This window comes from Papio anubis, chromosome 3 (assembly GCF_008728515.1).
Source record: "Papio anubis isolate 15944 chromosome 3, Panubis1.0, whole genome shotgun sequence".
In the NCBI taxonomy this organism is placed as follows: domain Eukaryota; kingdom Metazoa; phylum Chordata; class Mammalia; order Primates; family Cercopithecidae; genus Papio; species Papio anubis.
This window is the reverse complement of record NC_044978.1, coordinates 86,783,958-86,805,237: the sequence shown is the minus strand read 5'-3', so window position 1 is coordinate 86,805,237 and position 21,280 is coordinate 86,783,958. Positions and strand designations below refer to the sequence as shown.

The window sequence follows — 21,280 nt, the reverse complement described above, 5'->3', positions numbered from 1 at the left end:
TGACAGAGACAGGAAATAAGCACATGCTATTCGAAAAATGGCACTGACAGACTCGCTTGAGGCAGGGTTGCCCACAGCTTTCAATGTGCAAGAAAGCAATGTGCAATAAAACAAGGTGCTCCTGTAATAGAACGCTGGGAGGGGCGATACGATGTCATTTACTTTGGATGTTCAAAGGTTTTAGAACAGATAGCTTAATAGGAATATCTAGTTCTTTCAGGCATCACCAAGAGTAAAAGTACTGAAGCAGTATTTTTCCCCAACTGAATCAATCAGTGGGATGGAATTTACCTCATTTTATGTTCTCTTTCTCCTTTTCCATTACCCGTTCTCTATGCTTCACCTATCCCATTCTTTCACGACCTCAAGTTTACCCAGCAAAATCTTCACACCTACCATCACCTCTACCAGAACTTGTATTTCTCTAATTTTTCAGTGGACTAAATCCTTCACGTTTTACCTTATATCTTGCTAAAACACTTCTGCTAGCCAATCCTAGTTTATTCTAGATTCCTTTATTATCATCTCTCATCATATATTCTGCTTTCTTATTTCATAGTTTTTATTATTTGTAATTATTTAGTCATCTGTGTGATTTCTTGTTGTTGTTGTTTAATTTCAGGATCCCCTCTTTCTAGAGGAAAAGCCCCACGAATGGAAAAGCTCCTTGAACTGTGCCTATTTTGCTCACTCCAGGATGAGTATTATTTCTTAGCATTATTTCTTTAAACTGAGCAACTCTAATAAGATTCTGTTCTTATATCAGAAAGTAAAACGACTATAAGACAGTATGAGACATTAATTTGTGAAAAAAGTTGTAAATGTAGCATTGGTTCTAAGAGATGAAATCCTTGCTCTTCTGAGGGTCTGCAGAGAACAATGAACAGAGCTAGACAAATATAATTTGGAGGTAAGAATGCAGATGAAAAAAATTAAATTATTAAATCATGTATGTAATACATCCAGTTCCAAATACAAAAGAAATAGTCCTTGATTTTCATACACTACCATATTATCATTTTCTAGAAAGATGTCCATGATTTATTTGAAAATGTACAGGATATTCTCTCTCTTACACACACATGCACACTCTTTTTTTTTTTTTTTTTTTTTTGAGATGGAGTCTTGTTCTGTTGTCAGGCTGGAGTACAGTGGCACGATCTCGGTTCACAGCAACCTCTACCTCCCGGGTTCAAGCGATTCTCCTGCCTCAGACTCCCAAGTAGCTGGGACTACAGGCACATGCCACCACGCCCAGCTAACTTTTGTAGTTTTATTAGAGGCAGGGTTTCACCACGTTGGCCAGGATGGTCTCGATCTCTTGACCTTGTGATCCGCCCACCTTGGCCTCCCAAAGTGCTGGGATTACAGGCATGAGCCACCACACCCAGCCATGCACACTCTTTTGAGCACACCACACACACACACACACACACACACAGATGCAAAGACACAGACACTGAACAGATATAAATATATACTATGTCAAATAAATATTGTCAAAATTTTACCAATTTTAGTGTACCAGTTTTAGTTTAACCCAAAAAGCTGTCACTGTTTAGAACTTTGAAATAACAAAATGCTATTTACTCTGATAAGTTATTCCTCTTCCAAATGTGACACAGACACAAAAGAGGGAGAAAAAGTCCTATAGGGACATACTATAAGACAAGATGTGCCAGCCACAAGGGGAATAGAGATAGAGGAAAATATCTCTACTTCAACAAAAACAAATCATTTCACCTTCAAACAATATGATTATGTTTTAAAGAATCAATGAGGATCAGTTTCAAATTACTATTAGTGTAAACTACTCAAGTAGAATGATCCGTTGAAATGGGAATGTTTTGAATTACAACAGAAAGGCCTTCCGCACTGTGGAAAGCAGAAGGCCAGCCATAGTTAACTCATAATCCAGATACTCATTTCCAAATTTTAAATTAAAACAAAATACAAATTTTAAGCTTCTTACCATATCTGCCAGAGAAATATAGAGGAACATGCCTCCAGCAAGTGCAAATATAATATTTGGAGCGAAATTGTTGCCCACCAAAATGCCAAAAGCTAGCCCAACATAGCAGGAACATGCAGAAAGGAAGTTGAATAGCAAGGCTTGTCGAGTGCTCATCCCTGCATTGAGTAGGATCACAAAGTCTCCTAGAAGAAGAAGAAAATATCAAGTGAATAGTTGGGTTTTGTTTTTGTTTTTGTTTTTGTTTTTAATTTCTGGATGAGATCAAAGATAATCATCAATGTCCAACAAGGTCTTCATTTTAGTGCATCAGAAGGCTTTTAAGAGCATGTCACCTGAAAAGTCTCATTCCACTGAAATCAAGAAGTAAGCAGACTTTTACAATATGAGCAGAGCTCCTTACCTAACTCGTGGGGAAATTCCTCACATAGGATTGCTATGGAAGTACTGAGTCCCTGAAGGAGAGACAAGGTGCAGGAAGCCCCAATCGCCAGGCCATCGATGAAATTGTGGAGGGCATCGCAGAGCGTTATCATCCAGGCAATCGTCCCTATTTCTGACAGTTTGGGCCCCTTCAAACAGGTACATGAACTTGGCTCTTTTTTTCCATCCTAGCAGAAAACCAATTAAAATGATAACCAACATTTCTTGAAAGTCTCAGAAATACAGACAAGTTGGAGATGGGTTATGTCTTGAAAAAAACAAATTGTTCCAACAGAAAGTCTTTTAGAGTAACTAGGAAACCCTAATAATACATAACAGAGAAAATAAGACTTATGGTTGAGAGAAAGGAAATTAATCAACTGACACACCTTGAATAAGCCACTAACAGACATTTTCCTTTACTTTCCCTTTAAAACAATCCTTTTGACTTATATAAACTTCTTCCTACTGCCTTTCTAAAATGCAGCAGATATTAACCTAAGAAATTTATTTATACACAAGATTTAAAATGAAGGAAGTTATTCAAAGACTAAACTTAAAGTCTTTTTCATGTTACAATTTAAACATGAAATCCACAACTAGAGCATGATGATATCAGGAACATTTGTTCTAATCCCTCCTATGCCACCATGTGACAGTGAGCAAGTTATCACAGAGTTCCTTCAACTATAAAATGAAGACATTGTACTAAATGATTTGTTTATTTATCAACAACTTATTGAGTTTCCATTGTGTTCCAGGTACCATGTGGAGGGTTTAGGTTGTAACAATATGGTTCCTACAAGCTCCAAAGCTTAATTATTTTCTCAACAAATTGCATGAAGTGTAGATGGAACAGGCTAGCCTTTACACTAACACTTCTTTTCATGTAGAAACAATAATAAAAATAGAAAACCCTATGATGGACTCTTTGTAGGAATTTAGATTTCTAGGAAATTTACAAAATTGTACAAAATCAAATCAAATTGTACAGACAAATGCCAACTAAAACACTTTCCAGAAGTTGTAGAAAAAGATAAAATGCAAATTCATTTTTAAGTACAAAAGCAGTTTGCAATTAACTGGAGAACATTTTATTCCTAATTCTCCTCCTCTCACCTCTGCCTAAGCAGCTAATCATTATATTTATTGAACATCTGAAATCTGTAGAACACTCTGTTGAATGCTATGGGAAATACATGGAAATGGAAAACACAGCTTCTGTCTTTAAGAGGTGTATTTACGTTGGAGAAATAAGTCATAATATATACGGATACATTTTAAAAAATTGCAATATATATCCAACAGAGAGGGCTTACTTCAGAGCAACCATCTGAGAGGTTTTACATTTACTCCAATGTCACTTCACTACTCCGAACACTTTGGGGACCAACACTTTCAGAATCAACCTTAAATCTTGCAGTACATCTCTTTACTGTTTCATTAGTGGCAAATCTGCACCTTTGGATTTTTGTTTGTAGGCACAGATAAAAGCATTTGGAGCAAATATATTTTTTTAATTAATATGAAATGAATGGGAAACTGTTGGTAATAGGATTCATCATCATTGTCATCACCAATGTGGTTGTAGTAGAAATAGAAACAGCAAAGGCATATAGCATTTCTAATGTGCTAGGCACTGTTCTAAGCACTTCAAATACCGAACTCATCTAGAACAATTCTATGAGGAAAGTACAACTGTTACCATCATTTTATAGTTGAGGAAATTAAAGCACGAAAAGGTTGGTAAACTTACCCAGGGATACAAAAAAAGAGTAAGTGGGCATTTTTGGCAACAGTGCTTTACTACTACAAACATATCGGGAGGGGGATTCTTCTCTGTAATAGGATCTGACGGTAATTCCAAGGAGACTTCCCCACCTCTCAGAAAATTCTCCTGAACACCTGACACAACATTGAATAAGTATCGAATCTTGTTTATTTTAAGAAACAAAGTTTATCTGCATAAAAATAATTCTATCTTTTCGTAAAATGTGGATTTCTTTACTGTATAGCTATATCTTAAATGCACAACACAATAAACAATCATAATTTAGCACAGGTGGATCGGGTGGTTTGCATAAAAAATGCCCCAGAGCGGGAAGCAATTACAGCTGAAAGAGAAACAAAGGTGGTCGTAGGGAATGCCACAGAGGAAGTGACCTGGGCTTTGTAAAACTTACTGCCGTGATATACTTAATGAAATTATTTTGAATTAAAGCAGTTGTTTTCATCTTCCAATCTATCTAATTACATGTTTAAAATTTCCTTATTGTGATGATTTCAGTAGAAGACTACAAAACCAAGTCTTGACTACCTGATATCACATACAGAATCTGTATACAAACACCCTTAATTTTACAGAAGAAATTAAATTAATATATCAGGAATGATTCTCTTACCTCTAAGTACAGATATTACTGACTCTATTTATTATGCCTCATATTAGCTCGATGAGTTTTGGTCCCAAATGATACTGTTGAGCACGGTAAGAGTTATACATTTTTAATAGTTTTAGAACAAACCAAAGTAGGCAAACATTCACAGAAACTTCTTTTCTAATTCACCTAGAATTAAATCACTGAGCAGAGAGAAACTAAATTCAAGTTCCTGTAGTTAAGTTAGTGACTATGCCTATCTCTCTCTTTCCTTTTTAAATTTTTGTTTTCTGTTGTTATTGTTGTTCACTTCCTTGCTTTCTTGTCTGAGTTTTACTCTAAATATGAGGCTATTTCTACCCTCAGCAATGATGAGGCAACTCAACCTAGTGAAAAGACCCTAAGTCTGGAATCTGGAACTGAGTTCAAGCTTGGCTCTGAGAAGAATTACCGTGTAATCTTCAGCAAGACTCGTAACACCTTTCACTTAGTTATTAATGGGGATGAAAGTCAAAGCAATGTGTAGTATTATCAGAATGGGAGAGAAAGAATATCATACACCAAAGTTATAAAAATAGAGGGAGACTATGTTGAATCCCAACATAAATTGGAGGGGAAAAAACAAAATTTTAAAAAAAAGTACTTAGAAATTAAAATGGAGAAAACAAACGGGTTTACTTGCAGAACAGTTTAAGGAAGGAGGAGAAAGCTGTAGAGGAGGAGGAGGTCTGGGGGAATAGGAAGGACAAGGAAAGGGAGAAGAAGAATGAGGAGGAGGAGGAGGAAGACAAGTACAAGGAGGATGAGAAGGAGGATGAGGAAGAGGACAAAGAGAAGGATGATTAGGAGGAGGACAAGGTGGAGGCATGTGGAGAAGGAGGAAAAAGAAAACAGAGAGAAGAAGGAGAAGGAAGTGAGCAAGCATGAGTAAGAGGAGCAGGAAGAGGAATAAAAGGAGGAGATAAAAGGAGGAGAAAGATAAGGACATAGACAAGAAGGACACAAAGGAGGAGGTGAAGAATATATGGATGAGCCTCTTTTAATAAGTGCAGAATGAGAATCTAATTCTATTCCACTAAATCTCATAAAAGGCTATCACAGAGGATAGTTTCAATAATAAAGTGAACAAGAAGATCTGATTGTCACTCAGTATCCTTCCTCAGCCATCCAAATGTTTGCTTAATGGGCCCACATATAAAGTGCCAGAGTGGTGCTGAGGGAAGCTATATATAGGTTCAGCATTCTCTTCCCCTACCAAGGGGGATCTGGCTTTCCAGCACTAAAGAAGTCCCAACCTTCAAAAGCCAAGGCTGATGCTGAGCCCCCAGAAAGCCATCACTGGCTGTATGTGGTAGCAGAATGATTCTATTGGATTCCTCCCAGCATAAGGGGATGCTCTTGGACTCACAAAGATAGACATATACAATATATGTCTTCCCTGCCTTCAGTGCCTCTGCAAGCACCATCATTCATGGACTTATAGCGCACCAAAGTTGATATATATAGCCAAAGTTTCCTGTGAAAACTATCTCCTAACCATTTTTTAGCAAAGGAAGTGAGACAATGGGCTCAATCCATATAATTCATGGATCACATCACCTGCACCCTCTAGTAGCAACCCGTTTGACAGAATGATGAGATGTCCTGATGAAGCCTCAGCCAGGGTACAAGCCAAGAGATAACACCCTGAGAGGTTGGAGTTCTGTCCATAGGTTCGGCAGCCAAGCATATGATGTCATCTCTCTGTAGAGAATGCACAAGTCCAAGAACCAAGAGGTGAGAGTAAAAAGGGTCTAGGTCAGGCTCAGTGGCTCCCGCCAGTAATCCCAGCACTTTGGGATGCCAAGGGGGAGGAATGCTTGAGACTAGGTGTTCGAGACCAGCCAAAGCAACATAGCTAGACCTCATCTCTACGAAAAATATATTAAAAATTACCCAGGTAATCCCAGCACTTTGGGAGGCTGAGGCAGGCAGATCACGAGGTCAGGAGATTGAGACCATCCTGGTTAACATGGTGAAACTCCATCTCTACTAAAAATACAAACAATTAGCTGGGCGTGGTGGTGGGCACCTGTAGTCCTGACTACTCGGGGGACTGAGGCAGGAGAATGGTGTGAACCTGGGAGGCAGAGCTTGCAGTGAGCCGAGATATCACCACTGCACTCCAGCTTGGGTGACAGAGCGAGACTCCATTTTTTTAAAAAAAAAAAAAGAAAAAAAAATTACCCAGGTATGGTGGCATGAGCTTATGTTCCCAGATACTCGAAAGGCTGAGGTGGGAGAGTTACAGTGAGCTATTATTACGCTACTGCACTCCAGCTGGGTGACAGACTTAGACCTTGTCTCTAAATAAACAGATAAATAAATAAATCTATCTTATTTTTATGCCTAATACACTACTTAAAGAATTTTTACTGACAGGCAAGATGGCCGAATAGGAGCAGCTCCAGTCTGCAGCTCCTAGTGAGACCAACGCAGAAGGCAGGTGATTTCTGTATTTCCAACTGAGGTACCCAGTTCATCTCTTTGGGACTGGTTAGTCAGTGGGTGCAGCCATCGGAGGGTGAGCAGAAGCAGAGTGATGACCCAGGAAGTGCAAAGAGCCAGGGACCTCCCTCCTGGAGCCAAGGGAAGCCGTGAGGAACCATGCCATGAGGCACGGTGCTCTCCAGCCCAGATACTATGCTTTTCCCAAGGTCTTTGCAACCCACAGACCAAAAGATTCCCTAGGTTGCCTATACAAGGGCCCCGGGTTTCAACCACAAAACTGGGTGGCTGTTTGGGCAGACACCAAGCGAGCTACGGGAGTTTTTTTACATACCCCAGTAGTGCCTGGAACACCAGCAAGACAGAATCATTAACTCCTCTGGAAAGGGGGCTGAAGCCAGGGAGTCAAGTGGTCTTGCTCAGCAAATCCCACCTCCATGGAGCCCAGAAGGCTAAGATCCACTGGCTTGAAATTCTCGCTGCCAGCACAGCAGTCTGAAGTCAACCTGGGATGCTCGAGCTTGGTGCGAGGAGGGACATCCACCATTACTGAGGCTTGAGTAGGTGGTTTTCCTCTCACAGTGTAAACAAAGCCACCAGGAAGTTGAAACAGGGCGGAGCCCACCACAGCTTCACAAAGCCGCTGTAGCCAGAATGTCTCTCTAGATTCCTCCTCCCTGGGCAGGGCATCTCTGAAAGAAAGGCAGCTGCCCCAGTGAGAAGCTTATGGATAAAACTCCCATCTCCCTGGGTCAGTGAACCCAGGGGAAGGGGTGGCTCTGGGCACAGCTTCAGCAGACTTAAATGTTACTGCCAGCTCTGAAAAGAGCAGCAGATCTCCCAGCATAGTGCTCGAGCTCTGCTAAGGGACAGACTGCCTCCTCAACTGGGTCCCTGACCCCTGTGCCTCCTAACTGGGAGACACCTCCCAACAGGGCTCGACAGACACCTCATACAGAAGAGCTCCGGCTGGCATCTGATGGGTGCCCCTCTGGGCAAAGCTTCCAGAGGAAGGAGCAGAGAGCAATATTTGCTGTTCTGCAGCCAATGCTGGTGATACCCAGGCAAACAGGGTATAGAGTGTATCACCAGGAAACTCCAGCAGACCTGCAGAAGAGGGACCTGACTGTTACAAACCAACAAACAGAAACCAGTAGCATCAACATCAACAAAAAGGATGACCACTCAAAAACTCCATCCGAAGGTCACCAACAGCAAAGACCAAAGGTAGATAAAGCCACCAAAAGGAAGGAAAACTCGCATAAAAAGGCTAAAAAATCCAAAAACCAGAATGCCTCTTCTCCAAAGGATCACAACTCCTCAACATCAAGGGAACAAAACTGGACAGAGAATGAATTTGACGAACTGACAGAAGTAGGCTTTAGAAGGTGGGTAATAACAAACTCCTCTGAGCTAAAGGAGTATGTTGTAACCCAATGCAAGGAACCTAAGAACCTTGAAAACAAATTAGAGGAATTGCTAACTAGAATAACCAGTTTAGAGAAGAACATAAATGACCTGATAAAGTCAAAAAACACAGAACAAGAACTTTGTGAAGCATACACAAGTATCAATAGCCAAATTGATAAAGCAGAAGTATATCAGAGATTGAAGATCAACTTAATAAAATAAAGCATGAAGACAAGATTAGAGAAAAAAGAATGAAAAGGAGCAAGCAAAGAATCCAAGAAATATGGGACTATGTGAAAATACCAAACCTACATTTGATTTATGTACCTGAAAGTGATGGGGAGAATGGAATCACGCTGGAAAACACACTTCAGGATATTATCCAGGAGAACTTCCCCAACCTAGCAAGACAGGCCAACATTCAAATTCAGGAAATACAGAGACCACCACTAAGATACTCCTAAAGAAGAGCAACTCCAAGACACATATTCACCAAGTTTTGGTCAGATTCACCAAGGTTGGAATGCAGGAAAAAATGTTAAGGGCAGCCAGAGAGAAAGGTCAGGTTACCTAAAAAGGGAAGCCCATCAGACTAACAGCGGATCTCTCTACAGAAACACGACAAGCCAGAAGAAAGTAGGGGACAATATTCAACATTCTTAAAGAAAAGAATTTTCAACCCACAATTTCATATCCAGCCAAACTAAGCTTGATAAGTGAAAGATAAATAAAATCCTTTACAGACAATCAAATGCTGAGGGATTTTGTCACCACAAACAATCAAATGCTGAGGGATTTTGTCACTACCAGGCCTGCCTTACAAGAGCTCCTGAAGGAAGCACTAAATATGGAAAGGAACAACCAGTACCAGCCATGGCAAAAACAAACCAAAATGTAAAGACCATTGACACTATGAAGAAACTGCATCAACTAATGGGTGAAATAACCAGCTAGCACCATAATGACAGGATCAAATTCTCATATAACAATATTAAGCTTATATGTTAATGGGTTAAATGCCCCAGTTACAAGGCACAGACTGGCAAATTGGATAACGAGTCAAGACCAATCAGTGTGCTGTATTCAGGAGACCCATCTTATGTAAGAAGACACACATAGGCTCAAAATAAAGGGATGGAGGAATATTTACCAAGCAAATGGAAAGCAAAAAAAAGAAAAAAAAAAAAAGCAGGGGTTGCATCCTAGTCTCTGATAAAACAGTCTTTAAAACAACAAAGATCAAAAAAGGCAAAAAGGGCATTACATAATGGTAAAGGGATCAATGCAACAAGAAGAGCTAACTATCCTAAATATATATGCACCCAGTACAAGAGCACGCAGACTCATTAAGCAAGTTCTTAGAGACCTACAAAGAGACTTAGACTCCCACACAATAATAGTGGAAGAATTTACCACCCCACTTTCAATATTAGAGAGATGAATAAAACAGAAAATTAACAGGGATATTAAAGACTTGAACTCAGCTCTGGACCAAGCTGACCTAATAGACATCTACAGAACTCTCCACTCCAAATCAACAGAATATACATTCTTCTCAGCACCACATAGCGCTTATTCTAAAATAGACCTGTGACATAATTGGAAGTAAAACACTCTTCAGCAAATGCAGAACAGAAATCATAACAGTCTCTCAGACCATAAGGCAACCAAATTAGAACTCAGGATTAAGAAACTCACTCAAAACCACACAACTACAAAGAAATGGAACAACCTGCTCCTGAATGACTACTGGGTAAATAACGAAATTAAGGCAGAAAGAAATAAGTTCTTTGAAACCAATGAGAACAAAGACACAATGTACGAGAATCTCTGGGACACAGCTAACGCAGTGTTTAGAGGGAAATTTATAGCATTAAATGTCCACAGGAGAAAGCAGAAAAGATCTAAAATTGACACCCTAATATCCCAATTAAAAGAACTAGAGAAGCAAAAGCAAACAAATTCAAAAGCTAGCTGAAGACAAGAAATAACTAAGATCAGAGCAGAACTGAAGGAGATAGACACATGAAAAACCCTTCAAAAAATCAATGAATCCAGGAGCTGGTTTTTTGAAAAGATTAGCAAAATAGATAGACTGCTAGCCAGAGTAATAAAGAAGAAAAGAGAGAAGAATCAAATAGACACAATAAAAAATGGTAAAGTGGGATCACCACTGATCCCACAGGAATACAAACTACCATTGGAGAATACTCTAAACACCCTTACACAAATAAAGTAGAAAATCTAGAAGAAATGGATAAATTCCTGGACACAAACTCTCCCAAGACTAACCCAGGAAGAAGTCGAAACCCTGAAAAGGCCAATAACAAGTCCTGAAATTGAGGCAGTAATTAATAGCCTAACAACCAAAAAAAGCCCAGGACTAGAGAGATTCACAGTCAAATTCTACCAGACGTACAAACAGTAGCTGGTACCATTCCTTCTGAAACTATTCCAAACAATAGGAAAAGAGGGACTCTACCCTAGCTCATTTTATGAGGCCAGCATCATCCTGATACCAAAACCTGGTAGAGACAAAACAAAAAAAGAAAATTTCAGACTAATATCCCTGATGAACATTGATGTAAAAATACTGAAAAAAATACCAGCAAACCAAATCCAGTAGCATATTAACAAGCTTACCCACTATGATCAAGTTGGCTTCATCCCTGGGATGCAAGGCTGGTTTGCAGAAGACATGATTATATATTTTAAAAACCCCATCATCTCAGCCCCAAAACTCCTTAAGCTGCTAAGCAACTTCAGTACAGTCTCAAGATATAAAATCAATGTGCTAAAATCACAAGCATTCCTATACACCAATAACAGACAAACAGAAAGCCAAATTATGAGCAAACTTCCATTCACAATTGCTGCAAAGAGAATAAAATACCTGGGAATACAACTTACAAGTGATGTGAAGGAGAACTTCAAGGAGAACTACAAACCACTGCTCAAGGAAATAAGAGAGGACACAAACAAATGGAAAAACATTCCATGCTCATGGATAAAAAGAATCAATATCATGAAAATGGCCATACAGTTCAAATTTGTAGACTCAATGCTAGTTCCATCAAGCTACCATTGACTTTCTTCAAAGAATTAGAAAAAAACTACTTTGAATTTTTTACGGAACCAAAAAAGAGCCTGTATAGCCAAGACAATCCTAAGCAAAAAGAACAAAGCTGGAGGCATCACGCTACCTGACTTCAAACTATCCTACAAAGCTACAGTAACCGAGACAGCATAGTACTGGTACCAAAACAGATATACAGACCAATAGAATAGAACAGAGGCCTCAGAAATAACACCACACATCTACAGCCATCTGATCTTCGACAAACCTGACAAAAACAAGCAATGGGGAAAGAATTCCCTATTTAATAAATGGTTTTGGGAAAACTGGGTAGCCATAAGCAGAAAACTGAAACTGGACCCCTTCCTTATACTTTATACAAAAATTAACTCAAGATGGATTGAAGATTTAAATGTAAGACCCAACACCCTAGAAACCCTAGAAGAAAACCTAGGCAATACCATTCAGGACATAGGCATGGGCAAAGACTTCATGAGTAAAACACCAAAAGCAGTGGCAACAAAAGCCAAAACTGACAAATGGGATCTAATTAAACTAAAGAACTTCTGCACAGCAAAAGAAACTACCATCAGAGTGAACAGACAACCTACAGAATGGGAGAAAATTTTTGCAATCTATCCATCTGACAAAGGGCTAATATCCAGAATCTACATGGAACTTAAACAAATGTACAAGAAAAAAAACAGCCCCATCAAAAAGTCGGTGAAGGATATGAACAGACACTTTTTAAAAGAAGACATTTATGTGGCCAAGAAACATATGAAAAAAAGCTCATCATCCACTGATCATTAGCGAAATGTAAATCAAAACCACAATAAGATACCATCTCATGCCAGTTAGAATGGCAATCATTAAAAGTCAGGAAACAACAGATGCTGGAGAGGATGTGGAGAAATAGGAACGCTTTTACACTGTTAGTGGGAGTGTAAATTAGTTCAACCATTGTGGAAGACAGTGTGGCGATTCCTCAAGGATCTAGAACCAGAAATACCATTTGACCCAGCAATCCTATTACTGGGTATATACGCAAAGGATTATAAATCATTCTACTATAAAGACACATGCACATGTATGCTTACTGTAGCACTATTTAGAATAGCAAAGACTTGGAACCAACTCAAATACCCATCAATGATAGAATGGATAAAGAAAATGTGGCATGTATACACCATGGAATACTATACAATCATAAAAAGGATGAGTTCATGTCCTTTGCAGGGACATGGATCAAGTTGGAAACCATCATTCTTAGCAAACTAACACAGGAACAGAAAACCAAACACTGCATCTTCTCAGTTGTAAGTGGGAGCTGAACAATGAGAACTTACGGGCACAGGGAGGGAAACACCACACACCGGTGCCTGTTCGGGGGGTGGGGGCAAGGGGAGGGATAGCATTAGGAGAAATACCTAATGTAGATGATGGGTTGATGGATGCAGCAAATCACCATGGCACATGTATACCTATGTAACGAACCTACACGTTCTGCACATGTATCCCAAAACTTAAAGTATAAAAAAAAAAAAAAAAAGAATTCTTGTCTCCTGTCCCCAAAACCTTGGACTTGATGAGTTTGATGGACCTACTATCCAAGGCAGTAATTCTTATACCAGGAAACATGGTCATTTTCTGATTCATTGGAAGTAGAGACTAACTCCTGGCAATTTAAAGTTCTTTATGCCCCTGAACCAACAGAGATGAGGAAGTCACTATAACTAGCTAGGGTTATCACACCTAATGATCCGGGGGAATTGATTTTCTGCTACAGATTGAAGACAAGGATAGTGCTTAGAACTCAGGGAATTCAGTGGGATGCCTCTAAGTACTCCTCCCCGATAGTCCTGGTCAAGGGAAAATAGCAACAATCCCCCAAAAAAAACAAGACTACCAAGCACTCAGATCTTCCAGAAATGAAGATTTCAGTTGCCCTAACTGGAAAATGACTCATCCAGTCAAGGTGATGTCAGACAGTGTGGTAAATACAGAAGGTATTGTCAATGGGGGACGCTATAATGAGCAGTTTAGGCCTCATGACCAGCTCCAGAAGTGAGCTGCAGCTATAATTAATGTTCCTTAATTGCATCTTCTTCTCCCAATATTTGATGTGAAGAGTGTTGCTGGGGACTAATATTTTAGTCAGGTTGCAGTATTAGTAAAAGACATCACGGGAATGATATGGTAGTTGATGGGATTTTGTGCATCCCCTATGTTAGGAACATGCATTTGTTAACCACATGGAGGACAAGATTGGAGGTTGATAGAGAGAAAAAGGGGTAGAGTATTCAATATATCTTTCATTTCTCCCTCCAGATCCACTTTCCGCCCTTCTTTCCCCATAAAGCCTATATGCACTCTATCAAAGGCCCTCATGTCCAGGTGCTCAGCAGGTTCCAGACAGTGAGCTCTAACAAAATTGGAGGGAAGGAGGAGTGGGGATCGGGATATTTATTCCCCTGGCTCCCTCCTTGAAGGTTAGGTAACTTAGGCTGGCTATGTCCACAACTAAAGATCACTGTTCCACTTACAGTAGCTTTCTATACAAAACTAGCTCCTTTCCAGTTCTAGAGAACCTTCTTTCTTCCCTTTTCCCTTTGGACATAGGTTGTTGACAGCTCCACTGTTAATAGCCTCAGGTTACTGCCCTGTGATTCACCTACACCTGATCAGAGTTTTATAAATTGTCTCTCCTCTATTATTTATCCTTATTTGAGTGGGCCATCTCTCTCTGGAAAGGATTTGACTAATCCAAAGTCTAATGCTCATTCAACAACACAATACTATTAAATAAGTTTTCATGAAAAAAGTAACAAAAAGGATTACATAGACATGAATATACTAAAAAGAGTTAAATGCATTCTATAAATATAAAGTTTTGATAGGCGTTGCTTTTATTACTAGGTTTTCCAATTATTTCAATGTTTGTATTTTATAGCTGGTGATTACTTGGTCCTTCTCCTCACCCTGAAAAGTCAGCTAACTACAACCAAAATGAAGTTTCACATGAGAAAGGATAAATTATTTATCTTTAATGCATGTAACCAAATATAATTCAAATGCACTTACCTTCCAGTCATTCGGTTTCGGGCAAAGCTCAAAACTATTTCCAAAACTCTCTTTGCTAATTAAAATAACCATTAACAAGAAAATGACAATTTCTAGAAATCTTGCAAGTTGTTTCCTGTCTCTCCAATCCTTCTGTGGAATGTGAGTAAAGTTGTTCTGGTCTTTAGTAGTTTAATTAATAATCAGTTATTTTCAGTTTGCGACCATAGCATTTTTACTGCCTTGAAAAGAACAATTTAGGAGAAACCTGAGAGGTTTTCAAGAAATCTGCTACTATTTTGCAAATGGAATCTAAAGTAAATAATAGTTAAATATTTACGGTTATCTTAATGGACTATTTATACCACTCTAAAAGGCTGCTTACTGTTGCTACAGATGAGGATGGCATTAATGCACTGGTACATTCAGGACACAGGATATCGTTTCTTATAAAAAGCCCATAAAATGTACCTCTCAGCCTACACAACTCTCATTCTTACTGCAACATCTTAAAGGGATTCAGGAGGCACCAAGAAATTTCTTAAGTTTCAATGTAAGTTGGAGAAATCAGTTGCTAGGATCCTTAAAAGTAGTGTTTCCAAAATAAGGAATATGTACACTGATCAGCATCAAGGCTTTCAGAATAATTCATATGAGAAAACAGGAATAGGATGGGGTGTCGTGGAGAAACCAACCCCATTCAGCAGCTGCCTGTCATGTCTTAACATTTGACATGAATTATGTCAAGAACTGAAATATTCAAGATCCCACTCAATATACTCCATGTGACTCACCTGCAAAAAAAGAGAGACTGACTTCTGTGGCAGAGAAGATCTAAAAACACACTGTCAAGGAGCTTTGGGAAAGTGGCAAGAGGCAAAGAAACAGATGAGATGAGAGATTAGAGCCAGTGGTAACGGCAACCACAACAGAACGGGTACTTAGGACCAAGTAGGGGTGATAAGGAATAGGCAAGGTGCCAACAGAGAGACAAATATAAAGCTATTATCTGCAAGGGGCAACTGGCACCCTGGTTTATATTTCAATAGTTCAGGACAACAGAAGCTGTCTCTACTCTGTACATGGAGCTTGAGAAGTAGGAGCCACACAGGATAAAAGTACTGGGACCACATTCCCTCTGAAAGCTGTCACTGTGCCACTCTAAAGATGTGCTGACGCATTTAAGAAAAGAAGAATTTGGCATGAAATATACAGAATACACTACTGGAGCACAGAGCAGTAGTGATAATAATATTCATACTAATAACAGAGCCTCCTGCCACATTCTCACTCACTATTCTTCTGGTACTGTGCTACGCATTTTACATATACCATCATTCAATCTTCACAACCCGATATAGATATGATCCCCATTTTACAAATGAGGAAACTGAGGTATAGAAAGGTTAGGTAAATTAACCAAAGTCATACCTCTAGAAATGTTTAGAAACAGGATTTGAGCCTCCATGCCAAAGAAGCTAAGCTGTGATCCCTAGGATATATAAGTAATTTTATTTTCTGTGTTGTTTGTTCCTGTTCACCCGGAATGTAGCACTGAAGGCACTCAGTGAGTGTTTGTTGACTGACTAAATAAAGGTGTAGTAATAGTAAAAGTACATCTTCTCTCATGACATGTTCACAAATCATTGTCCCATGAAGCATGTATTCCAATCTTTCCAAAGAGCAAACACATGGACATTTAAGAACAACATGGAAAGGGTGTGCATAAAAAAAGTTCACTAATCAATTCCAAATTGATTCATCACTATAACATAAAATTCAGTGCAGAGATGCTTTTGTTGTTTGTTTGCCAATTCTTAGCTACTGAAAGTTGAAGAACTGGATCAAAATCTCCTGGCAGGACAAGTTCATTTTTTCTTTTTAGCCAAGAATTTAGCATTTAATGGGTGCTCAATAAATATTATTTTTAATTAAATGGTGGGGGGTGCTGAATTATGTAGAGAAATGAAATATCAAAATACATTTCAGTCAATGGACCTCAGAGGCCTCCCCCTCTAGTCTAGTGATCAAGGCAGAAGAATTTTTTTTTTTTTTTTTTTGAGACAGGAGTCTTGCTCTGTCCTCCAGGCTGGAATGCAGTGGTGCAATCTCGGCTCACTGCAATTTCTGCCTCCGGGTTCAAGCGATTCTCTTGCCTCAGCCTCCCAAGTAGCTGGGACTACAGGCACCCGCCACCACGCCTGGCTAATTTTTTGTATTTTTAGTAGAGACAGGGTTTCACCGTGTTAGCCAGGATAGTCTTGATCTCTTGACCTCATGATCTGCCTGCCTCGGCCTCCCAAAGTGCTGGGATTACAGGCGTGAGCCACCGCGCCCGGCCCTCAAAGCAGAAGATTTTTATTGGCAACCATCTTGCATCTAACTTTGTGAACTTACACATTTTTTCAGAAGATCATTTGGGAAGGGAGGGCATAAAAGTAAGAATATTAGCAATGAAAGCAGATAACCTGTTGAAGATTTATTGTTTGCAAGACACTGTTTGCCTGTGATGAGTGCATCATCCCGATTACAGAAGAAGTAAATGAGGACACTGGAAGAAAGGACTTGCCCAAAACAACACAGCTAGAAAATGGGAAAGTCAGGATTTGTGCCCAGACTATTTGACTCCTAAGCCTATGCAATAAGAGGCCAAGAGACTGCTCAAGAGAACTGAGTTTTTCAGATGAGGAATTTCTGATTTAAGTAGCTTGTTGCTACTTTCTTTGTTGCTATAAAGAAAGAAATTATTTTATTGCTGTTTGCCAGTCTCCATCCTGGAAGGTGGAGTACCTCCAGGATTCAAGTAACTCTGGTTTTGAGTAGAAGACACTGAACTAATTAATGTGCTGAGGTGTTCTGAGGATTGCTAACACTTCACACACACTTAAAATAATACTTCCAATCGTTGAGGAGGAAAAAAGCACCATCCTAGAGCTTTCAAATCCACTATGTATAATCTATTGTTTACAGATTGCAAAAATTGATTGCAAAAGACAGTTGTTTTCCTGACTGGCCTGTTCTTAGTTTATAACACTTAATAAAATGTAATTTTGGAGCCAATGGCTTGCATTATTAACACTGTTAAAGTGTTAGAACACAGGAATGCTTACTTTGAAGAAGAATTTCTATCCAGAAAGTTTTCCAATGTCATTTTATACAAGCATCCACTGTGCCTACCTACTCTGTTCATCTTTCTGTTCCTAAAACCAACTGAACTGTTTCCTACTCTAGAGACTTCTCACTGGCTGTTTCCTCAGCCATAACATTATTCTCTCTGAAATTCACATGGATGGTTCCTTCTTACAATTCAGATTTTAACTTAAATGTGTTCTCCTTGAGGAAGTCATCCCTGACCACCCACACTAATATAGTGACCCAGACATCATCCTATCACATTTTAATTCCCCACAGGACATTTTAAAATTTATTTTTGTATTTTATGTGTATAAATGTATGGGGTACAAGTGTAATTTTGTTACATGTATAGATTGAGTAGTGGTGATGTCAGGATATCCATCACCCAAATAAAGTACATTGTACCCATTAAGTAATATCTTATCATGCACCCTCTTCCCTCCTGCTCACCCTTCTGAATCTCCATTGTCTATCATTCCATATTCTATGTCCACATGTACACATCAGTTACCTCGTACTTATAAATGCCAGCATGGCATTTGTAACTCTATGATGTTGGGCTGTGTGTCCCACTAGAATGAACTGGAATGCCAGAGCACAGGAACATTTTCTATCTAGTTTGTCATGGCATTTCCAGGATGTAGAGCAGAGCTTGGCACTTGACAGGTGATCACTGAATACATGAGAAGAAAATAAATGATGGAATGAATGACAGAATACCATCTTCCTACACTTTAATATAGCATCACTGATTTAATGTATGGACCAGGATATCATTCAGAATATAAAATGTTGTCTTAAAAGTAGCCTGATATATCACAGAGGCCCAGTTTAAGATTGCCATTATTGTTTTAATATAAAAGTTACATGATTCTGGGATTTTGATCAAAGTCACAAACACTATAAAAATTACACAAAAAATACAGACTATTTTTGCAAAAGTAGTGTTTGTCCAAAAAAGAATTTTTGAGATTCTACTTTCTAAATGGAAACAATCTCTAGATTTGGGTGTTTGTTTGCAACCCAGGAAACTATTAATGATGGCTGATCCCTCACTTATTTTTTCCAATATATACTTTGTAACCTAGTAATAAAGGAGGATACACTAGAAAGCATAAGGCCAGAGGCCTGAATGTCTTCTGGAACCTTCAAATGTAATCTCTACTGGTGTTTCCTCTGCTATTAAATGTTTCTGACTTTTATCCACTTTCACTAAGTTGGTATAAAGGTTCAGTAAAGTCATGTTCATTAAGCACTTTGATATTCCTAAGTAGAAAGAGATTCAGTAAAATAAAGTCTGGTTTTTTTGTTTTTACTTTTAATGTTTTGACACCTGATAACAAATAAAAAGTAATAATACCTTAACCACTTTGAAAAAGAATTAGGCTCACATATTGGTCTCTCCCTTCTATTTATTAGAATTCAAAACTTCTATAATAATATTTCTAAATAAATTGAGCCAATAATTAGCATGGAGAGCAAAGTTAAAAGGCAGGAGAATGTCACCACTTAATTTAAATAAATGAGGAGTTATTAACTTAATTGAATTGAGAGCCTTAGAACAGGACTGAAATTTTCTATCTAAGAAGCAGACATATAGTAGAATCAAATTTCATCACCCAATCAATGCCCTAACTCTAACACTTAATACTTTTATTAAGAGTGAGCACTTAAATTGTTCTTCAAATACCTTCAATTCTTTTTTTATTCACTAAGATTGTAAGTGAAGTATTAATAGTTATAAAAGTGAAATTTGTTATCTGGAAATTTACCTCAGACACAAAACTGAATAGATATGATTGTAGAGACAAATAAATATTATAGGTGAGGGTGTGTGTGTGTGCATGTGTGTGTGTGTGTGCATGAGCCAGTCTGCTAATTACTATATAATATAGTAATGACCTCAGAAAGCAGTTTGGCAAGACCACACTTCATTTACAGGATGCTTTAGCTTTGGTATCTTTTTAATTTAGAATTCTTATTTTGAATACATATAATAAATAAAATGGAATAATAAAATGTAGAATAAATTCTGCCTCTGCAAGTGCTTCTTCAAGGGAGATGGATTTCATTTATTACAATAAAACACCTCATGGTTTGGCAAATCTTCCATCATGCGATCCACTGAGTAAAAGTTACTCACCAGGTCTTGATTCAGTATTCCCAAACTGCAGAATGCAGCATGCAAAGAATAGAGCACAATATAAATTTTTTAAATAAGCAAATAGCAGAAGCCAAGGAAAACAAAGTGGTCTATTTTAGTCATCCAACAATTATGAAATGGATATCCTTTATAAGGCAATCTTTTAAAAAGCTGATGTTAAAGACTGATCAGCAATAGAATAAGTATTTAAATATTCCATTGCTTCCCCTGGCTTGCCACTGGGTTTTCCACACAGTAGAATACGCAATTCTTTCTGATGAGCAGAATAATTTACTTGAACTTCATATATTATTTGTTCATTTTTCAAGAGAAAAAATGTATTGGCATTCATTATGAACTTTTTTTATCAATCAGCATGCATGACAGAACAACATAGCAATTCTTCATTACACTAATGGAGGAAAAATTAACTTGACATCAAGCCTAATTGACTAAAACCTCACTAATTCTTCTAAACAGGGATAAGTCCTGCTTGATTAGTGAAAGCAATTTATTATAGAACATGTTTAGATAGATGCACTTTTAAGTGTTACGCTTTCCAGAACTTAACACTAACAAACTGAGCTTTCCAGGATCAAAGGCGAGATCCTTTGTTGAGGTTCTTAAGAAAACCTGCCACAGTGTATGGATAAGACTAACACAATATATCAAACACATAATAACAACTTGGAATTTCTCTAGATAATTTAGAAGCTTTAGGTGCAATCTTGCCAAAAAAAATTATTTCAAAAGAAATTTTTATAGATGCTGCCAAAATACTCTACAGCCAAGCCCACAGCAAAATAGAACACATCATAACTTATCAGCTATGACAGACTGGTAATCAAAACTAACAAGGTTTCGCTATGTGGGCAATCCTCAACTCACTACGAGTTGTTTTACAAAAGTTCATTTGTAAGTTAATTGTTAGAAATAACAACTTATTACAGCAATATTCTCATTAAGAAGTTGGTATTATGTATCTGGAGCAAACATGAGCTTGGAATGCAAGACCCCAGAAGGGGATCTCAGCATAGTTTTGCTGTTTATTATCTGTGTGAACTTGAGGGAGTCATTGTATTTAACTGGATCTTAATTTATTCAGCCATAAGTTGACTTAATATCAATTTCACAGTGCTGTGGTAGGAATTTAATAGAATAATAGCTAAAAAGCTACCCCAGTGCCCTCTGCT

The 21,280-nt window shown here is 38.4% G+C and overlaps 1 protein-coding gene across 3 annotated transcripts in view; it reads right to left on the bottom strand.

The window, feature by feature from the left end:
- SLC39A8 (solute carrier family 39 member 8) overlaps window positions 1–21,280 on the bottom strand; it is an 85,571-nt gene that overhangs the window by 7,759 nt on the left and 56,532 nt on the right. For all 3 annotated transcript variants that reach the window (XM_017958888.3, XM_009207261.3, XM_031664403.1), the window contains exons 7-8: window positions 2,376–2,583; window positions 1,973–2,157 (exon numbers count right to left, since the gene is read on the bottom strand). In XM_017958888.3, coding sequence (XP_017814377.3) covers window positions 1,973–2,157; window positions 2,376–2,583 — 393 coding nt within the window. The remainder of the gene's footprint in view (window positions 1–1,972; window positions 2,158–2,375; window positions 2,584–21,280) is intronic.